Source organism: Caretta caretta, chromosome 24, assembly GCF_965140235.1.
Source record: "Caretta caretta isolate rCarCar2 chromosome 24, rCarCar1.hap1, whole genome shotgun sequence".
NCBI lineage: Eukaryota > Metazoa > Chordata > Testudines > Cheloniidae > Caretta > Caretta caretta.
The window spans coordinates 15,139,155-15,155,795 of NC_134229.1; the positions used below are offsets into that span (position 1 = coordinate 15,139,155).

General features: G+C 64.3%; 1 protein-coding gene and 1 non-coding gene across 2 annotated transcripts; one reads left to right on the forward strand and one right to left on the reverse strand.

Annotated features, from left to right (window-relative positions):
* Positions 1–765: 765 nt before the first annotated feature.
* Positions 766–9,399, forward strand: LOC142069928 (HAUS augmin-like complex subunit 5). The gene is given in 18 exon segments (XM_075122728.1): positions 766–930; positions 1,648–1,710; positions 1,977–2,009; positions 2,333–2,357; positions 2,817–2,949; positions 3,447–3,606; positions 3,948–4,023; positions 4,480–4,559; positions 4,638–4,698; positions 4,969–5,096; positions 5,359–5,437; positions 5,692–5,837; positions 6,117–6,279; positions 6,700–6,956; positions 7,850–7,964; positions 8,220–8,346; positions 8,539–8,671; positions 9,090–9,399. Coding segments are annotated over 18 exon segments (1,998 nt in total). The 5' UTR covers positions 766–832; the 3' UTR covers positions 9,211–9,399.
* Positions 9,400–16,294: 6,895 nt separating this feature from the next.
* On the reverse strand, positions 16,295–16,481 carry LOC142070084 (U2 spliceosomal RNA). The gene has a single exon (XR_012666017.1). It is a non-coding gene; the product is annotated as a U2 spliceosomal RNA (small nuclear RNA).
* Between the last annotated feature and the right edge of the window lie 160 nt (positions 16,482–16,641).

Genomic DNA, 16,641 nt, shown 5'->3' on the forward strand with positions numbered 1-16,641 from the left:
ACAGAAGGGCTCAGCAAAGACCCGCGGGAATTCACATGAGCTGCGCCTTCTCTTCGTCCTGCCGGAAGCCTGCAGGTGGCGCTGTTACACGCCGGGGAGGGGCCACCCTGGGGCCTGTGCTGGGACCCGCACCTGAAGGGGGGAACAGCAAATTGCGGCTGCCGGCAGGCCCCACCCCCCAGCAGCGGCAGGCCCCGCCCCCAGCTCCCGGCGGGCCTTGCGGCAGCGGCCGGCGCGCTCGGTGCTCGGGTCCCGGCATGGAGCGGGGCGGGCCCGCGCTGGAGCTGAAGCTCTGGGCGGCCCAGGAGATGGGGCTGCCCCCCGGGAAGGTGCCCCCCGACGGGGCCTTCCGCCGGTGAGAGCCCCGGGCCCCCAGCGCGGGACCCCCCCCGTCTCCCGCCCCCCCGGACCCTCCCCCCCAGCTCGGGGCCCCCCCGGCTCCTTCCCCGCCCCCCTCCCAGCGCGGGACCCCCCGGCTCCCGCCCCCCCGGACCCTCCCCCCCAGCGCGGGAGCCCCCCGGCTCCTTCCCCCCCCCAGCGCGGGGACCCCCCCGTCTCCCGCCCCCCCGGACCCTCCCCCCCAGCTCGGGGCCCCCCCGGCTCCTTCCCAGACCCCCCCCTCAGGTCGGGGCCCCCCCGGCTCCTGCCCCCCCCGGCTCCCGCCCCCTGCCCCCCCCCCGCTCTGGGGCCTGTGCTGGGACCCGCACCTGAAGGGGGGAACAGCAAATTGCGGCTGCCGGCAGGCCCCGCCCCCCAGCAGCGGCAGGCCCCGCCCCCAGCTCCCGGCGGGCCTTGCGGCAGCGGCCGGCGCGCTCGGTGCTCGGGTCCCGGCATGGAGCGGGGCGGGCCCGCGCTGGAGCTGAAGCTCTGGGCGGCCCAGGAGATGGGGCTGCCCCCCGGGAAGGTGCCCCCCGACGGGGCCTTCCGCCGGTGAGAGCCCCGGGCCCCCAGCGCGGGACCCCCCCCGTCTCCCGCCCCCCCGGACCCTCCCCCCCAGCTCGGGGCCCCCCCGGCTCCTTCCCCGCCCCCCTCCCAGCGCGGGACCCCCCGGCTCCTGCCCCCCCCGGCTCCCGCCCCCTGCCCCCCCCCCGCTCCCTGGCTCCTGTTCCGCGGGTTTCCGTTTTCCTCCTTGTCGGCGGGCTCCTGCGGCTCCCCCCCCCCCGGCCACCTTTCCCCTGCTCCTTCGGGGTCCCCGCTGTGGGGGCGGCCTCCCTCTCTCCTCGCGTCCTGCCCCCCGGTCCTCCTTCCCCCTTGGACCCTCCTTGGCTCCTCTGCTCCTTGGTACCTTCCTGCCCCAGCCCCCAGCCCTCCACCTTTCTTCCCCATGGGTTCCCTGACTGCCCTGCTGCCCCCACATCCCCATTCACTGCCCCTTGATTATATCCCAGCTGTGGGGCCAGAGCCCCCCCCCACTCCGCTCTCCCCCATAAAAGGGCCTCCCAGCCCCCTGCCAGGTTACCCCCGAGCCCTGTGAGGTTACCTGGATGAGCCTGGCCCGGTGGGGGGAGGGAAGGAAAAGGGGGTATCCAGCCCTGGGGCAGGGACGTGGGGGGGGTATACGGCCCTCAACCAAGGGCCACCCATGCTCCTCGTAGAGGTTTCAGGTCGCGTCCCCGTGGGGCTGATGCTGTTGCTTTGTATCCCCAGGATGTGCTCAGGCCAGTGTGCGGAGATCTGGAGATACGTCACCCGGCACGTGCACCACCAGAGGTGAGAGGAATGGGGTTCGGCGCCTTTCCCCTCAAAGGGCCGCTGGCTCCTACCCGGCCCCAGGGCGGGGGTCTGGCTGGCTCAGGGGGGCAGCAGCGGGGAATCGGACATGGGGCCTTCTGCTTTTCAGGTCTCCTCCCAGAGCCAGGGGTAGAACCCAGGAGTCCTGGCTCCCGTCCTCCTCTGCTCTAACCACTGGATCCCCCTCCGTTCCCAGAGCCATTGCTGCTTCTGCAGTAGATTCACCCCTCTCTCTTTCCTCACAGGAATGTGAAGAAGATCCGAGGGAACTTGCTGTGGTATCCTTTCCTCGTTCCCCTTTGCCGTGGGGGCTTGTTACTATGGGCAGCTTTTTCACCAAGGGGCCCATCCAGCCCAGTGTCCTGCCCCGTCCCTGCCACTTAGACCAAGCCCCTGGGCCCATCCAGCCCGGTGTCCCCTATGCCCTATAGGAGCGGGTTTAATTTCCTCGCTGACCCTTGGCTGGCGTCCGTCTCCAGGCCTTGGACCTCCAAGCTTGCTGGCTCCGACCTCTCCCTGACGTCTGTCTGTCTGTCTGTCCATCTGTCCAGGCCTCTGTCACTCTCCACGTTCAGCCTCCTTTACTCAGGCCTTGCCTCAGGTACCAGCATCTGGAGGAGGCAGAGGTGAGGGGGCTGGTGGAGACTGCTGGGTGGATAGGGGTGTGTGGGTGGGATGGGACGGGACGGGTGTTGTGGATGGGATTGGGTGTTGCTGTGGTGGGTGGGGGAGTCGGTAGGGGATGGTAATCTGGATTTGGAGGGGCGGGGAAGGGGATCGGGGTGCTGTGGGATGGGATAGAGTGGGTCAGGGTAGGGGATGGGGTCGTGGGGCAAGGTGAGGATCAGGTGGTGCTGCGGGGTGGAATAGGGTGGGAGCAGTGGGTGGGAAGAGAGTCGGGGTGGGATCGTGGTGCAGAGGGGTCCTATGGCATGGGATAGTGGGTGCCTTGTTGCTGAGCTGTGGATCTGGGAGATGAGGGTGGGGGATTGGGATTGGGGTGATGCAGGGTGGAACAGGGGCCTTGCCATGGGGTGAGCAGGATGCCTGGGTCTACAGCAGTCGGTGTCTCCCCCTCCGCACAGGGAAAGCCCAGTGGGTCGGAACCAGAGCAGGAGCGGCGCCAGCAGCTTGCCCAGGGCGTGGCCCGCCTGTGTGGGGAGCTGCAGCAGCTGGACCTGCAGATAGAGACAGCCCAGCGCGAGGTCATGGCTGACGGTAAGGGGGGAGCCCCAAGGATCTGGGAGGCGGCGTAGTCTGTGCCTCCAGCGCTCTACCCCAGGCCATTGCTCTGGGGGTGGGGGGCACAAAGTCCACCCCAGTTCTCCCCCAACACCCAGTGGGATCGTCCCCCTGCAGCCCAAATCCATTTCCCCCCACTTCTTTGTGGGGGGCAGGGTAGGATTGTTCCACTGCCCTGCTGTCCTTGAGGGCAGCATCCCCCCATGTGGTCTCTTCTCCATCCGCAAAGTTCCCGTGGCCCCTGGGGCTGCTGATTTCCCCCTATGGTCCCTCCCCAGACAATCACCTGTGGGGTTCACACCCGTCACCTCAGGACTCCTGGGTTCTGGGAGCGGGGCAGGGGAGTGGGAGAGGCTGGTAGCCAGGACTCCTGGGTTCTATCCCCAGCTCTGGGAGGGGAGTGGGGCCTTGTAGTTAGCGTCTGGGGCTTGGGGTGGGGTTTCCCTGATGGTCTTTCTACTCCCACCCCGCAGAGGTCTCCCTGGAGGCGGCCCAGGAGCGGATCCGTGATGCCCAGCGCTGCTCCCTGCTGCTCAAGGCCTATGCGGCCCGCCTGGCCAAGGAACGCCAGCAGCTGCAGGGCAGCGTAGCACAGCTGAGGGGGCGGCTGGAGCAGCTGAAGGACATCAGCAGGTGTGTGGGGGGTGGTTCCATCCTTAGCGTGGGGTCCCCACTGCTCCTGGTCGCGTCCCCCGGAATCCTTTGCTTCTGAAGCACTATCCGGTGGACATCTCTGCTGGGCAGTAGCTCCCAGAATCTTTTGCTCCTTGGTAGGGGGTCCCATGGCAGGTGGCATTAGGGATTGGGGATTGCCCATCCTGGGTAGCATCTCTCAGTATCCTTTGCTCCATGGCAGGGTCCTGCTGGGTATGGGGGGGGGGATGTCCTTAACTGTGCTCCCCCTTCCTCTCCCGCCTCCTCCCTCCCCGTCCCGCCCCCCAGCCAATTTTCACAGCCTCCTCTGGTCTCTGCAGAAAGGCCAAGGTGGAGCTGACGGTGAGAGGGAAGGTGCCTGATCTCGGGTTTGCTGGCTTGGAGCCTGAAGTACTGGTGAGTTGGGGAGAGGATAGTGGGTAGATCCTGGGTGGGGGGAGAGGAATTTGAGAATCCTGCTCCCCTCTGCAAGTTGGGGGTGGTGATCTGGGGATCCCAGTCCTGGATCTCATGGGGGGGAATCTGGAGATGCCAAGGCAGGCTCTAGTGACAAGGGGTACCCGGTAATCTGAGCCCTGTGAATGCCAGCATGGGGCTCTGGTGATCTCCCTGTGGGATCTGGCAATGGGGTTTGGTTGGGAAGGAGGAGGGAATCGGACCGGGCCCGGGGAGAGTCTGTCGGGCCATTGGCAATCAGGTCTTGGTATCCTGAGGGATCTCCCTGAGCCTGGTGCCTGGATCCCAATAAGGGGGGAGGATCCAGTAGATCCTGGTGATCTGCAGCTTTCTTGAGGGCCGTCGTGTCTTCCCCACCCCAGTAACCCGTCCGCGTGTCTGTCCCTGTCTCTGCAGCGGGACGTGCGGACGGCCTGCCAGCTGCGCTTCCACTTCTTGAAGTCACTCTTTGAGCACAGCACTTCTGGGGCCCGCCCGTAAGATCCTGTGAACTCCCCTGCCCTCTCCTTCCCCCGTGCTCTGTTTCTTACCCGCCTCATGTGTGTCTCTCTTAGCAGCGGGACAAGCGAGGAGCTGCTGGACACGTCCTACCAGCACTGGCTGAGCACGGTGGAGGTAACGGGGGGAGGGAGGAGCAATGGGGTAGGGACTCTGGGGACGGCTCGCCTGCTGCAGGGATGCAGCCACCTCTGGAAGGGGCAGCTGGGAGCCCCTTAGCGCTGGGCTGGGGCATTGGGGCAGCCCTGACTGCCAGGGGAGAGCCCCCTGCCCTGCTCCCTGCAGCGCAGCGCCCTCTAGCCCCGTATGGGGCATTGGAGCCAGCCGTGAGGGAAGGTACAGCATCACTGGCCCACTGTGGCTCATCCCACCTCTCTGCCCACGCAGGCCATCGTGGGTTCCCACCCTCCCAACCATGTCCTGGCAGCCCTGGAGCACCTGGCCCTGGAGAACACCCTGCAGATGCAGGAGCTCACCAGCCGCATTGACATTCCCCGCGACGTAGAGGCCCTCAAGTGGGTACCGCTAAGGGGCTGACAGTGTGGGGGTGTGGTGCTGTACGGAGCTATCGCCCCCCAGTGGTGGTGGCTTGTACTTGGGGGTGGGGGCAGAGTCAGAGCTCGAGAGAGAGGGGTGCTGTGGGGCTTTGGCCCCCTGGTGGTGTCAGCTTGTACTGCAGGGGGCAGAGTCTGGGCTCTGGGGCCTGTCACCCCAGAGGTGCTGCAGTGACCCATGACACCAATGCTGGGACCTGTATCTCTGTCCTCTGACCTGCAGGTTCCGCTACGAGAGCTCCCGTCTGGAAGACCTGGCGGGGCCGCCAGCAGCCCTGCCCTCAGTCCGGGGCCTCATACAGGTGAGTGGGGGCATGGGGAGGGGCAGGCAGGGCCGCATGTGGGGGCTGGGCAGTGCCAGTGGCTAGGATATAGTGGGGGGGAGGGAGCCACATCCGGGGCTCCGGGAGTGTGGGATATATCAGGGGGAAGGGGCTGTATCTCAGTGCTGGGGGGTCCCAGGGACAACAGGGCCCATATCTCCAGCTGGGTTATAGTGGGGGGAGGGGGCAGAGTCCCCTGGCCCCTCCTTACCTGCTCCCTCCCCTGGCTGCAGGAAGGCTGGAGCAGGTGTGAGGAGCTGTGGGTGCAGCAGCTCCCCCTACAGGCCCGGGAGCAGCGCTGCACGGCCCAGCTGGCTTCTCTCGTGCAGGAGATGCACCGGCTGGTGGTGGACGGCTCGGAGCACGCAATCCTCGCCAGGTAGCTGCCTCTGGCTCTGGGAGACACCCCGCCCCCTGAACTCAGCCCTGCACAGTTCGTGACCACCCACCGCTGGGAGAGCGCTCCCTGCTGGCGGGACTTCCCACCCCAGGGGTACCCCGGCTCTGTCAGGGCTCCCTGGAGCGTGCTCCCTGCTGGGGAGACTTCCCTGTCCTGTGGGGTCCCCCTGCGCTCTCTGGGCCCTGTGGTGAGCACCCCCTGCTGGGGAGACTCCCTCCAACCCCCCCACTGAACTGGCCTGTCCCGCCCGGCCTCCAGGGCGGTGCTGGAGCTGGAGCTGCGCGCTGTGCGGCTGGCAGGGCTGCGGGATGGGCTGCGTCGAGGCTGCCAGGAACTGGAGCAGGAGGCAAGTGCCCGCCATGCGGAGCTGCAGGCCTTGCAGAGCAAGCGTCAGCGCATCCTGGACTTCCGCCACCTGGTGGTGAGTGCGGGAAGCACGGGGGGAATCTGGGGGCCAGAGCAGGGCAACCTCTGGACGTGGGACCTGCCTGGGGGGTGGGGAGGCAGTAGGGCACACAGGAGGATGAGGTGGGGTTGGCTGGGAGGGTGTCCATGGGTGGGGGGTTCCTGGAGGGGGATCCACAGGGTACCTGGCTGGCCTGTGGGGAAGGAAGTAGAGGGGGTGCATGCTGAGGGGAGTATATGGGTTTGGGGATGATGGGGGGGAGGGGAGGCAGGGAAAGGAAGGAGTGGACAAGTTGGGGGGTTGGGGGGTTCCTTCTGTGGGAAAGGGAGTGATTGCGGGGTTGAATATGGGGTGCCTTGCTGCCCCGGGGGGAGCAGGGACACTGTCTTGAAGCATCCCCAGGACTGACACTTTCTCTACCCCCTTCCCCCGCAGCGTGAAAAGCAGCAGCACGTCCGGGCGCTGATCAAAGGCACCTCCTACATCAAATGCCAGCTCCGCAAGGACCAGGCCGAGGTGAGACACCCTCCCATGCCATGGGGCGGGATCAAGGGGCACTGACAGAGGATGGGGGAGTCCAGGGCTGGGATACCAGGAGGCTGTGGGTCGGGCCTTCACGGGGGGGTGGAGCGCGAGGTCCGGCAGCTGGGGGCCATCGCCCTCCCCTGCCTGCTGCACCGCAGCCTCCTGGGGTGAGTCTCCCCCCACCCTCCTGCTCTGTCTGATTGCTCTCCCCCACAGCGAGCAGGGTCCTGGGGCCAACTGTCCCCTCTTGGGCTGCCCCAGGGGCTGGGTCCCCATATGGGGGGGGCGCACCTTGGCCTTGGGGGTGTACCTGTGCTCCCCCTCCTGCACTACTGGACTTGGGGTATGCAGGATTCCTGGGATTTTCTCCCCCCTCCCCTTCCCTCCCCACCTGTGTCCCATTGAAATGGGGCTGAGACCCACCCTGGGAAAAGCACCCTGAGATCTGCCGGTTGGAGGGAGGGAGGGAGGTGCCCGCAGAGCAGTACTGGTACTCTGCTCCTCTGCCCCAAGCTGGGGGTGCTGGTCCTCTGGGAGGAGCATCAGTACTTCAGCAGTGGGATTAATGCTGCAGTCGGGGCACGGAGACAAGCAGGAGCGTTGGTGCTGGGGAATACTAATGAAAACGCCGTATTCTCTGGGCGGAGAGCTAATACCCTGAGAATAGGGCAGGGGCTTTAATACTCTGGTGGGCGCATGAATACTCCCCCCCGGGGGGGGGGGGTAATGCTCTGAGAGCCTTGGTACCCGAGATCTGTGGTAGGAGGATTAATACTTTCTGGGCTGATAATGCTCTAGGAGCGTCGGTAGCCTCTAGCGGTGAGAGGAGCATTGATACTCTGGGGTATTAATACGCTGGGAACACTGGTACCTGCTCTCCCGGGGGTACCAATGCTGTACTATGCCGGCAGGCTGCTGTGAGGACGGGGCCCCGCCAGCCCTTCCTGGGGAGCGGGAGGGCTGTGGGCTGGGGTGCCCGGTGGGGATGGGGGATGCCTGAGGGTGAGGGGTTCAGGGGCTGATCCTCAGCTGCCCTGACCCGGTCGTCCCCCGCCTCCAGGTCCCAACAGGTCCCAGCCCACGAGCTCTCCATCCATCGGCTGGACCAGACGGGGCTCGCCCAGCACCGGGCCTTCCTCACTGTGTGCCAGGCTGCCGGCTTCCCTCTCTACAAGGTGAGACGCACACTTGGTGGAGCAATGGGGCAGGGAGCAGGAATGTCTCCCCACAGGGTGGGAGTGAACCCCTCCTGTGAGACCCTCTTCTGGGGAGAGATGGGATGGGGGGCCCCGGGGAGGGGGTGGGGCAGGAGCACCCCCCAAGTTTATTCTGCATTAAACCTCCCCAGAGCCCCCTGGGGGGTGATCTTGGGGGAGAGGGGGCAGGTCCTGTCTCCCCTCACCCCCTGTGTCTATCTGTCTCTGCCCCAGGCCCCGGAGCACCTCCTGCCCCACATGGCTGAGCTGAAGAAGGAGCTGCTGGCCCTGCGTGCCCAGCTGAGTTACAAGAGCCAGGCGCTAGCCAGCCTGCAGCAGCGCCAGGGGACCGACGTGCAAGGTGAGCTCTCCCCATGGCTCCAGGGGGGCGACCCCCAGCCTGCGGCCCCTTCCCAGGGTCTGCGAGGGGCACCCTCCTGGCACACGAGCCGGCCTGAAGGGTGGCAGGACCATGGCATCCGCCCAGCACAGCTCAGCACCCCCCCCCCCAGCCATAACTCCTCCGGGCCTCACCAATGTCTCTTTCCCCCAGTCCTGCTGCAGGCCCTGCGGGACCACGACCGGGAGCAGGCCGGAGCCCTGGGGCCGCGGATCCAGCTGGTGACCGAGCAGTGCGAGCGCCGCATGGAGCGCTGGCCCGAGGTGCAGGCCACGATCGACGCCTGGTGAGGAGCCCCCGCCCACCTGGTTTATGGGACGCCTTGTTCTCCAGAGGGGGGAGGCCCTGCCCATCCTGTGCTGGGAGGGGGTCCAGGGTTGGTTCTCCCCTGCCTGGGGTGGGGTTGGGGCTGTGAGGAAGAAGGGGGCTTGCCCAAGTGGAGGGGGGGCACAGGAGGGACTGATGGGGGGGGGGGGGTTGGAGGCTGGGGTGGGAAGGAAGGGGGTGGTCTGGTGCCTCTGGAGAATGGGCGTAGCTAGGGGGTGGCCGGGGGGGGGGGGGGGCATTGCCATAAGGGATGATGTGGGGGGGGGCAGATTTTGAGTGTGGACGTGGTGGTGTCTGTGCTGGGGGGGGAAGTGGGGCGAGGGGCCGGAAGGAGCCATCTCACCTGCTGCCCTCTCTCTCCCCGTCCCTGTGTTCAGGTGGGAGCAGCCGGGGCAGTTCTCCCTGCCGGCGGAGCACCGCCAGGGCCTCACCTTGCAGCAGTGGCTGGAGCGCTGGACCCTGGCCCTCAAGACCCTCCAGCAGCACAGCTGGGCCTGATGGCCCCGTCCTGCCTGGGAGGGGCTCGGGGAGCCCCGCCCCCAAAGAGGTGCAGTTGTAGGTAGCCACACCCATGTTAGGCGCGTCCCACCCACACTCCTTCCCTATCTGGGGTGCAGTTATTGGGGGCCTAACCCAGCTGTCCCCTCTTCCACAAGGTGGGGGGTCAGTGTAAGGGGGGGTGACCCAGATGCTGGTGGTGGGAGGGTTGGTGGGGCTGAGCGGAGGTGGGGGAGCAGTGTCAGGTGTGGGGGGGATCCCACGTGGGTTTTGTGGCGTTCTGTAATTCCCATTGTTCTGAATAAACTGACTAATGCGCATTCAGGTCTATGGCAGGGACTGGGACATGGGGCCTTTCCCCTCTGGGGGACGCCAGCTCCGACCTGCCCCAGGGCAGGGACTGGCAGGCTCAGGTGGGTGGGGAATGGTCCCCTGCTAGGGGGCACCAGCTCTATCTGGCTGCTCCAGGCTGGCTTGGCCTGTGGTTCTGCCTGGACCATCCCACCCTCCCTTGTGCCCTGCCCTAGGGGCCAGTAAAGACGGCCCTGTCCTGGGCACCTGAGCCCAGGGGTTTATTCCTGTGCTGAGGTAGCAACAGCCCCTGCTGCATCTTCCTTGCCTGTCCTACCCAGCGCAGCCCACTTGGGGCAGGCAGGGATCCCCTCCCTGAGCTCGCTGCCCTGGCTGCGGCCATGCCCTCCTTGGCAGAACCACCTCTGAAGCCTTTGGGGGGCTTTGGGGGCAACTTTGTCCTTATCCCTCTTCCATGGAGAAACTGAGGGATGGAACAGGGAGAGGTGAGTGGCTTGAACCCAGGAGCCCTGGCTCTCAGACTCACCCCCTCCCCCTTCCTATTGGAAATCAAGTGGAGGGAAGCTTTGCTGGGGGGACCCCCAGCTAGGAAGTGGGGGTAGACAGCACCTATCGGTGGGGGGCGGGAGGCCCCTCTCAGGCTGATCCCTCTGACTTCCTCAGACTGGGCCCTGGGAGTGTCCCAGAGCTGGCCACCACCTGGGTGATTTGCAGGGGGGAAGGAGGGTGCCAGCATTGTACCCATCCCCTGGGAGCTGAGGGGGTCTGGAGTACCCTCAGCTGGTTGGGGGGACATGGGCTCCTGCTGCTCTGTGCTGGTTGATAGCATATGCAGGCTTTGGCTGATCCCCAGGACAAAGCCCCGCAGCACCCTGCAAATCAAACAATTCCCCTGCCCACAGCTAAGATGCTGCTGGCCAGGGAGCCGAGACCCCACTGTCATTGCCAGGGCTGCTAATTCCCCTCAGCTCAGTCGCAGCCCAGCTGGTTAAAACATCCTCTTGCTGGACTGTGCTTAACGTGGCTGCAGAACCGAGTGCGGAGGACCGAGCATTCTCTGGTTGCAGCAGCTTTTGTCCAGCAGGCCCAGACCTTCCCAGGCATTTTGGTGTCTCGCTGTCCCTGATTTCCAGGAATGACGGTGGATCAATCTTAATAGCCCTTGCGATTTCTTTGCTGGCTCTGGGACCCCCCCCTTTCAGCCCCCCTTTTGCACCCTGCTGTACAAACCGGCTTTAAACCCCGGCTTTCCCTACTGAGGAACAAATGTAGTAGCCCAGCATGATCGCAAAGCCCTAGAATCCTGGAGACGATCAAAGAAGCTCTGAGCCCGAGAAACGTCTTCCCTGCCCCTCCTCTAAATATCAAAGGCTGCCCCCAAAATCCAACTGGGTCTTGGCCATGGATCTTGTTCCCTTGATGCCAACGGGTTTTTGGTTTGATGCAGGGCACGAGATTCCCAGCTTCCTGGGCCACTGGGCTCGGAAGGGAGCGAGGAAAAAGAGCAAGTGAAAAAAAATGATCAGCGAGAGAGAAAAGTGTGTGAAAGACAGAGAAAGAAATAAAGGGAGAGGAAAAACATTAGAAAGTGAAGGAAAGAAAGAGCATGAAAGGTAGAGGGGGGGAAAAGGAAGCAAGAACCTGCAAACTACGGAAGGAAAGGAACAAAAAAGAACAAATGAACAAACAGGAGCGCTAGATAAAGCTAGAAGGGGACAGTAACAGAAAGGACAGACTGACCTGTTAAGCAAGGTTCCACCCCAGATTCTCCATGTTGGGGGCACAGGCCCTCCCACTTCCCTTCTGGCTTGAGATCCTTTCTCCTCTGCTTGGGTTAACCATCCATAGGTGCCCCATGCTCCCCAATCCTGACCCCCTTCCCACACGCTCAGGAATGGGTAGGGGGAGGCATCTTTCTTTGCAGGGCTTCAGCTGAGCAGTGCCGTGGGTGTCTCTCCCTGGGGCGCTTTGGTTGGGGTTCTTTAAGCTCAGTCCTGAGCGTCTGTGTGTGTGTGCGGGCGGGGGTGGCGTTTGTGGAGCCGGGGCACGCACCAGAGAGAGGAACTGAACGCAGCCCAGCACCGGCTGGAGCCCAGACGCCGGCAGGTGGAGGAACATGTCCAGAACCTACTTGGATGGTGTCGTCCAGCGCTGCTCCCCGAGGGGGACGGATAAGCGCAGGGGGGCGGGTGTAGTCGCAAACCACTGCGGCCGGTTTCCTGTTGGTGTGACCAATTTTTGTAAAGCCCTTTTTTTTTTTTTTCATCCCCGTCTTCTTTCGTCGCGAGGGCTGGGCGGCTTTCTTCACTGCCATTGAGCAGCACGAGGGGCTCAGGGCAGAGACTCGGGGAACTTGTCGGGGGGGGGGATGTACGGAGGGTCACGGGGGTAAGAATCCCAGTTAGCCCTTGCAGGGCAATGGCGGTGCCATGGCTTTTAGTATTCAGGTCTGTTGATCCGTACACAGCAGCATCTAAAGAGACCGGGGCAGAAGCAGGGCCCCCGTTGTGCTGGGGGCTGCACAGACACAAGGACAGTCCCTGCCGCAGCTGAGATCAGGGCCCTGTTGGGCGAGGCGAGAGACAGGCCCTGCCCCAAAGAGTTTACAGTCTCCATACCCAAAAAGTGGGAGGAGAAAGAGAGGCCCGGTGTCACACAGCAGCACTGAGAATAGAACCCAGGAGTCCTGGCTCCTCCTGCTCTAACCAGTGGCCTCCACTCCCCTCCCAGAGCCTGGATAGAACCCAGGCGTTCTGGCTCCCAAAATGGGCGGGAGTGGGGTCTAGGGGTTAGAGGAAGGGAGGCTGGGTTTCGGGAGTCCTGGGTTCCATTCCCAGCTCTCGGGTTAGAGTGGGGCTGGGAGCCAGGACTCCTGGGTTCTTCCCATTCCCCCTTTTAACCATTTCACACAGCAGGAGGGGGCAGGGCAGGAAGTGGTGATGGGGTGAAAACTACCAAGAAGTGCAGGGAGCCTGTACCAGGAACCCGGTGGTGCAGAAACTACGGCCCCCTCCCCACCTGTAACCCCCCCTTGGCTGACATTGGATTGTGCCCCCTCAGCCCCCAATCCACCCCCATGTACCCTGGGGGGGCAGAGAATAGCCACAGCCCAGTGGGCCCTGGCCATGCCCCCAATCCTCCCCCTATGGGCCCTGGGAGACAGAGAATAGACACCCCCGTCCAATTGAAGTTTCTCAGTGACCCAAAGTGTGTGTATAGGAGGGGAATGGGGGGGGCGGTGTGTGAGAGTATGGATTTGTGCACGTTTGTGTGTGAATCGGATTCTGTCGGGGTTTTGTGTGTGGGCGGGTGTTTGTGTAGCTGTGCAGGTGTGTGTGTTGATGTGGCTGGATTTGGGTGGGTGTTTGTGTATGTTAGTAATAATGTGTGGGTGGGGCTGGATTCATGCATATGTTTGCAATTGTGTGCGTGCATGCTCTGCTGCCCTCTGCTGGCTGTAGCGACAACCGCTTCTCCACGGTCACAGCCCCCAAACTGTCACCTCCAGTGGCGATTCCCCCATCCTACACGGGCTGGCCGGCCTGACCCTTCACCCGTCTGCGGAGTGTGGTGGGGGCTTCAGCTCGCCCCCTGTGGCTCAGCAGGGTGGAGGAGCGGGGCGCTGGGCTCCGATGCACCTGGAGGGCAAATCAGGTGGGGCAGGGCCTGTGGTTTCCGTTTCACGTTGCCTGGTGCTGGGTCATTGCACAATCCCCAGCCACGCCGCACAGCAGGCCCCGAGAGGGAGTGGGGGGCCTAGCAGATGATCCAGTACCAGGGGGGAGAGGATATGTGGTTGCGGGGAGGGAAGGCCTTGGGCTGCACTGGAGGAGTACAGAGCAGGGGTGACACCCCAAAAACCTGCAGCAAAGGGATGGGCAGATGGAGAGGGATAGAAGAGGCAGCGAGCCTAACATCTAAAAAGGGAGTGGGGTCTAGTGGTTGGGGGTGGGGGCTGGTGGTCTGAATTCCTGGGTTCTATCCCAAGCCCTGGGAGGGGAGTGGGGTCTAGTGATTAGAGTGGGAGCACGGAGAGGGGCAAGCCAGGACTCCTGGGTTCTCTCCCTGGCTCTGACTCTTGTGTAATCCCTCAGCAGTTACCCAACCCGCCAGCGTGTGGGAGCGAGGGGTGGGGCCAGGTTGCAACACGGCCCAGAGTCCCGTGCGGCCGCCTTAGTTACTCAACCAGGGGCAGGGTGGGAGATGGCCTGGGAGATCCGCTAAGAAAGGTGCTTCCAGTAGGTTTTTGTGTGGGTCACGCTGCCCCCTGCTGGATAGACCCCTCTAGATCAGAGCCATGGACCCCTCTAGCCCAGTCTCAGCCTGGGTCAGAGCCTGGGAGTCCATCCTCATCTGTCACCACGGCTATGTCTATTGGTCTCCTGGAAAGGTCCATTCCCATGGGTAGCTGTCCAGTGGCAGTGAGTTTCACAGGCCTCAGCACATGCTGCATGGGGCAAGAGGTCCTTGTGTTGGGAGCAGTGGGAGTGAACTGTGTGCGGTTATGTCTCTGAGAACGATTGTGAATATTGCGGTGTGTGTGGGGTGATTGTGGCTTGGGGTGTGATTGTCCCTCTCATTTGGGGGTGGGCTAATGTGTGCCCCGGGTGTGTCGGGGCACAGACGTCTCCCTAGGGCCAGCTTGCATGATTTCCCATTACGAACCAGCTCGGTGCTGGTGCCCCCACACACGGATGGCAGTGACCGGCCGGGGGGGGCAGATGTGATGGATTCGGAAGGAAGCACTTTGGGAAAATCAGTCAAGGCCCTGAGCAGAGCTGGGACAGAGACACAGTTACCCCTGCAGCACCCAGGCAGGGGAGTGGGGTCTAGTGGTCACAGCGGGGTGGGGGCTGGGCGCCAGGACCCCTGGCTTCTCTCCCTGGCTCTGGGAGCGGAGTGGGATCTAGAGGTTAGAGCAGGGGGACTGGGATCCAGGACTCCTGGGTTCCATAGTGGCAGCTGTTTTTTCCTGTGTCTCCCTCCCTAGAGATCCCAGCCCAGCCCCCTAGCTGAATGTGAGCGGGGTTGGGGGGCGGGAGGGAGGTTGCCCTGCCACTTCAGAGTCATGATTTGAGCCCCTCCGCCGCAGGGCTCTGACATCACAGAAATACCCCTCTCCATATCTCCAGCCCAAGTCAGAAAGTAGGGACCCCTCCCCACATGCGGAGGAAACTTGTGGGTTTCTTGGGGGTCTCTGGTAGAGGTGTCCAGAGGGGCTGGACATCCACCAGATTCCCCCCTTCCCCCCATGGCTGCAAGGAGAGACCCCCCCTGCACCCTCCTGGACAGCCCCCTGTTACGAGGGGCCCAGGGCACCCAGAGAGGGTCAGGAGGTGAGATGGGGCTGTGGTGGCAGGAAGGGGGCAGAACTGGGGGCTGGTGCCAGGTCGGGGGCAGGCTACACGCGGGAAAAACGTGTGGCTTTGTTTAATATTTCCCAAGGCTGTGGCTGGATACAGGTTTTTGGAATGACTTTCGGGAAATATTTTGTTTCCAAACAGACTCCAGATACCAAACGATGGTGCTAAGACACTCCCCCTGCGCCCCTCACCCATTACCCCAGGGTCCGAGCCTCTTCCCAACCCGCAGGGTAGTTCTCCTCCCAGGCTCCTGCGAGGGCGGGAAGCGCCACCAGCCCCATTTCCTGGATGGGAGAACTGAGGCCCAGAGAGACTGAGTGATGTGCCCGAGGGCACCCGGGAAGTGTGGGGCAGAACAGGGGGCTGGGATCGGATTCTTTTGCTTCAGTAAGTTTCTGCCCTCCCGCCTCCCCACTGTGCCGTGTTTCTGTGCCGCTGAGTGGTGCAGGGGCGGGGCCTGGGGAGAAGGGGCCGTCTGGGGCGGAGCCTAAAGTGAAGGGGCGGGGCGAGGGCGGGGCCTTGCAGGAACGGGCGGGGCATGGGCGGGCCTTGGAGGGGTGGGACAATGCGGGAGCGGCGATGGGGAAAAGGGGCGGTGTGGGGCCGGGGTTTGGGGAAAGGGTCCGTGTGGGGGCGGAGTCTTGGGGAAGGGGCGGGGCAGGCCAGGGTTTCAGGAAGAAGGGGAAGCACAAGGGGGAAGGGGCATTGAGGGGTTGGAGAACTGGGGAAAGGGGCGGCACCGGGCAGAGCCTTGGGGGAAGGGGCGGTGCGGGGGCGGGGACTGGGGGGAAGAGGCGGCATGAGAGCAGGAGATCGCGGAGAATTGAAGCGCCGGGGGGAACTCAGGGGGAAGGGGCGGGGCCTCGAGCGATGGGGAGGGGCAAGGGTGGGGGCTCGGAGGAAGGGGAGCCGCGGGAGGGGGGTGGCCACGTTCCGGCGCTGGTGGCCCCCCCCTTTTAGGGACCGGAAATTCCGTCGCCCCTGCGCGCCCCGCACCCCCAGAAACTCCCCTCCATGCACAGCCCGGCTCTCGCTGCCGGGCTCCCCGAGCCGAGTGCAGAAGCTGGGGGAGCTCAGGGCAGGGCCGCGGCGGTGGCTGGACCAGTGGCGGCCGGAGGCGCCCCCCGGGGCCGGGGCCGAGAGGGGCTGCGGAGGAGCGCGGCACCCAGCGCCCGGGGCGGGGAGACGAGGGGGCGGCGCGGGGCGGGGCCCCTGTCGGGGGGCGGGGTTATGCAGATCAGCCGCGTCCGGCGGCAGCGGCGAGAGGAGCGAGGCGGCTCGTGCGGACGGAGAAAGCAGCGGGCGCCGGGGGCGGGGATTGACCCGCTGACCCCCCAGCTCCCGGGAACAGACCCGCAGCCGCACGAGGCAGCTGGTTTTTTTCTAGCAGCAGGTTCTCCCCCGCCCCGGGGAAGGGCACCGCGCCCGGCAGCGCCGCAACACCGGGCTGATGCGTGGAGCGGACGGAGCGAGCTCCTCATCCCGCTCCCTGTTCCAAAACTCCATTTAATATGAAGCTCTCGCCTGGAGAACACACCGGAGATTAAACGGAGAAGACCAGACACTTGATCTGAGCCATAGAGACCGAGAAGCGATACCGGGAGCCTGGGACACCGCGCTGCCCTCTCGCCCCCACAGCTGTTCACGTCCCCAGGAGCTACTCTGATAACTTCGTAGCTAAGTGGCAATCACTGCCCCGGAGTGACTCCGATGCGGACTCCCCGCACCGGTTTCTGCTCAGACACAGAGCATTCTC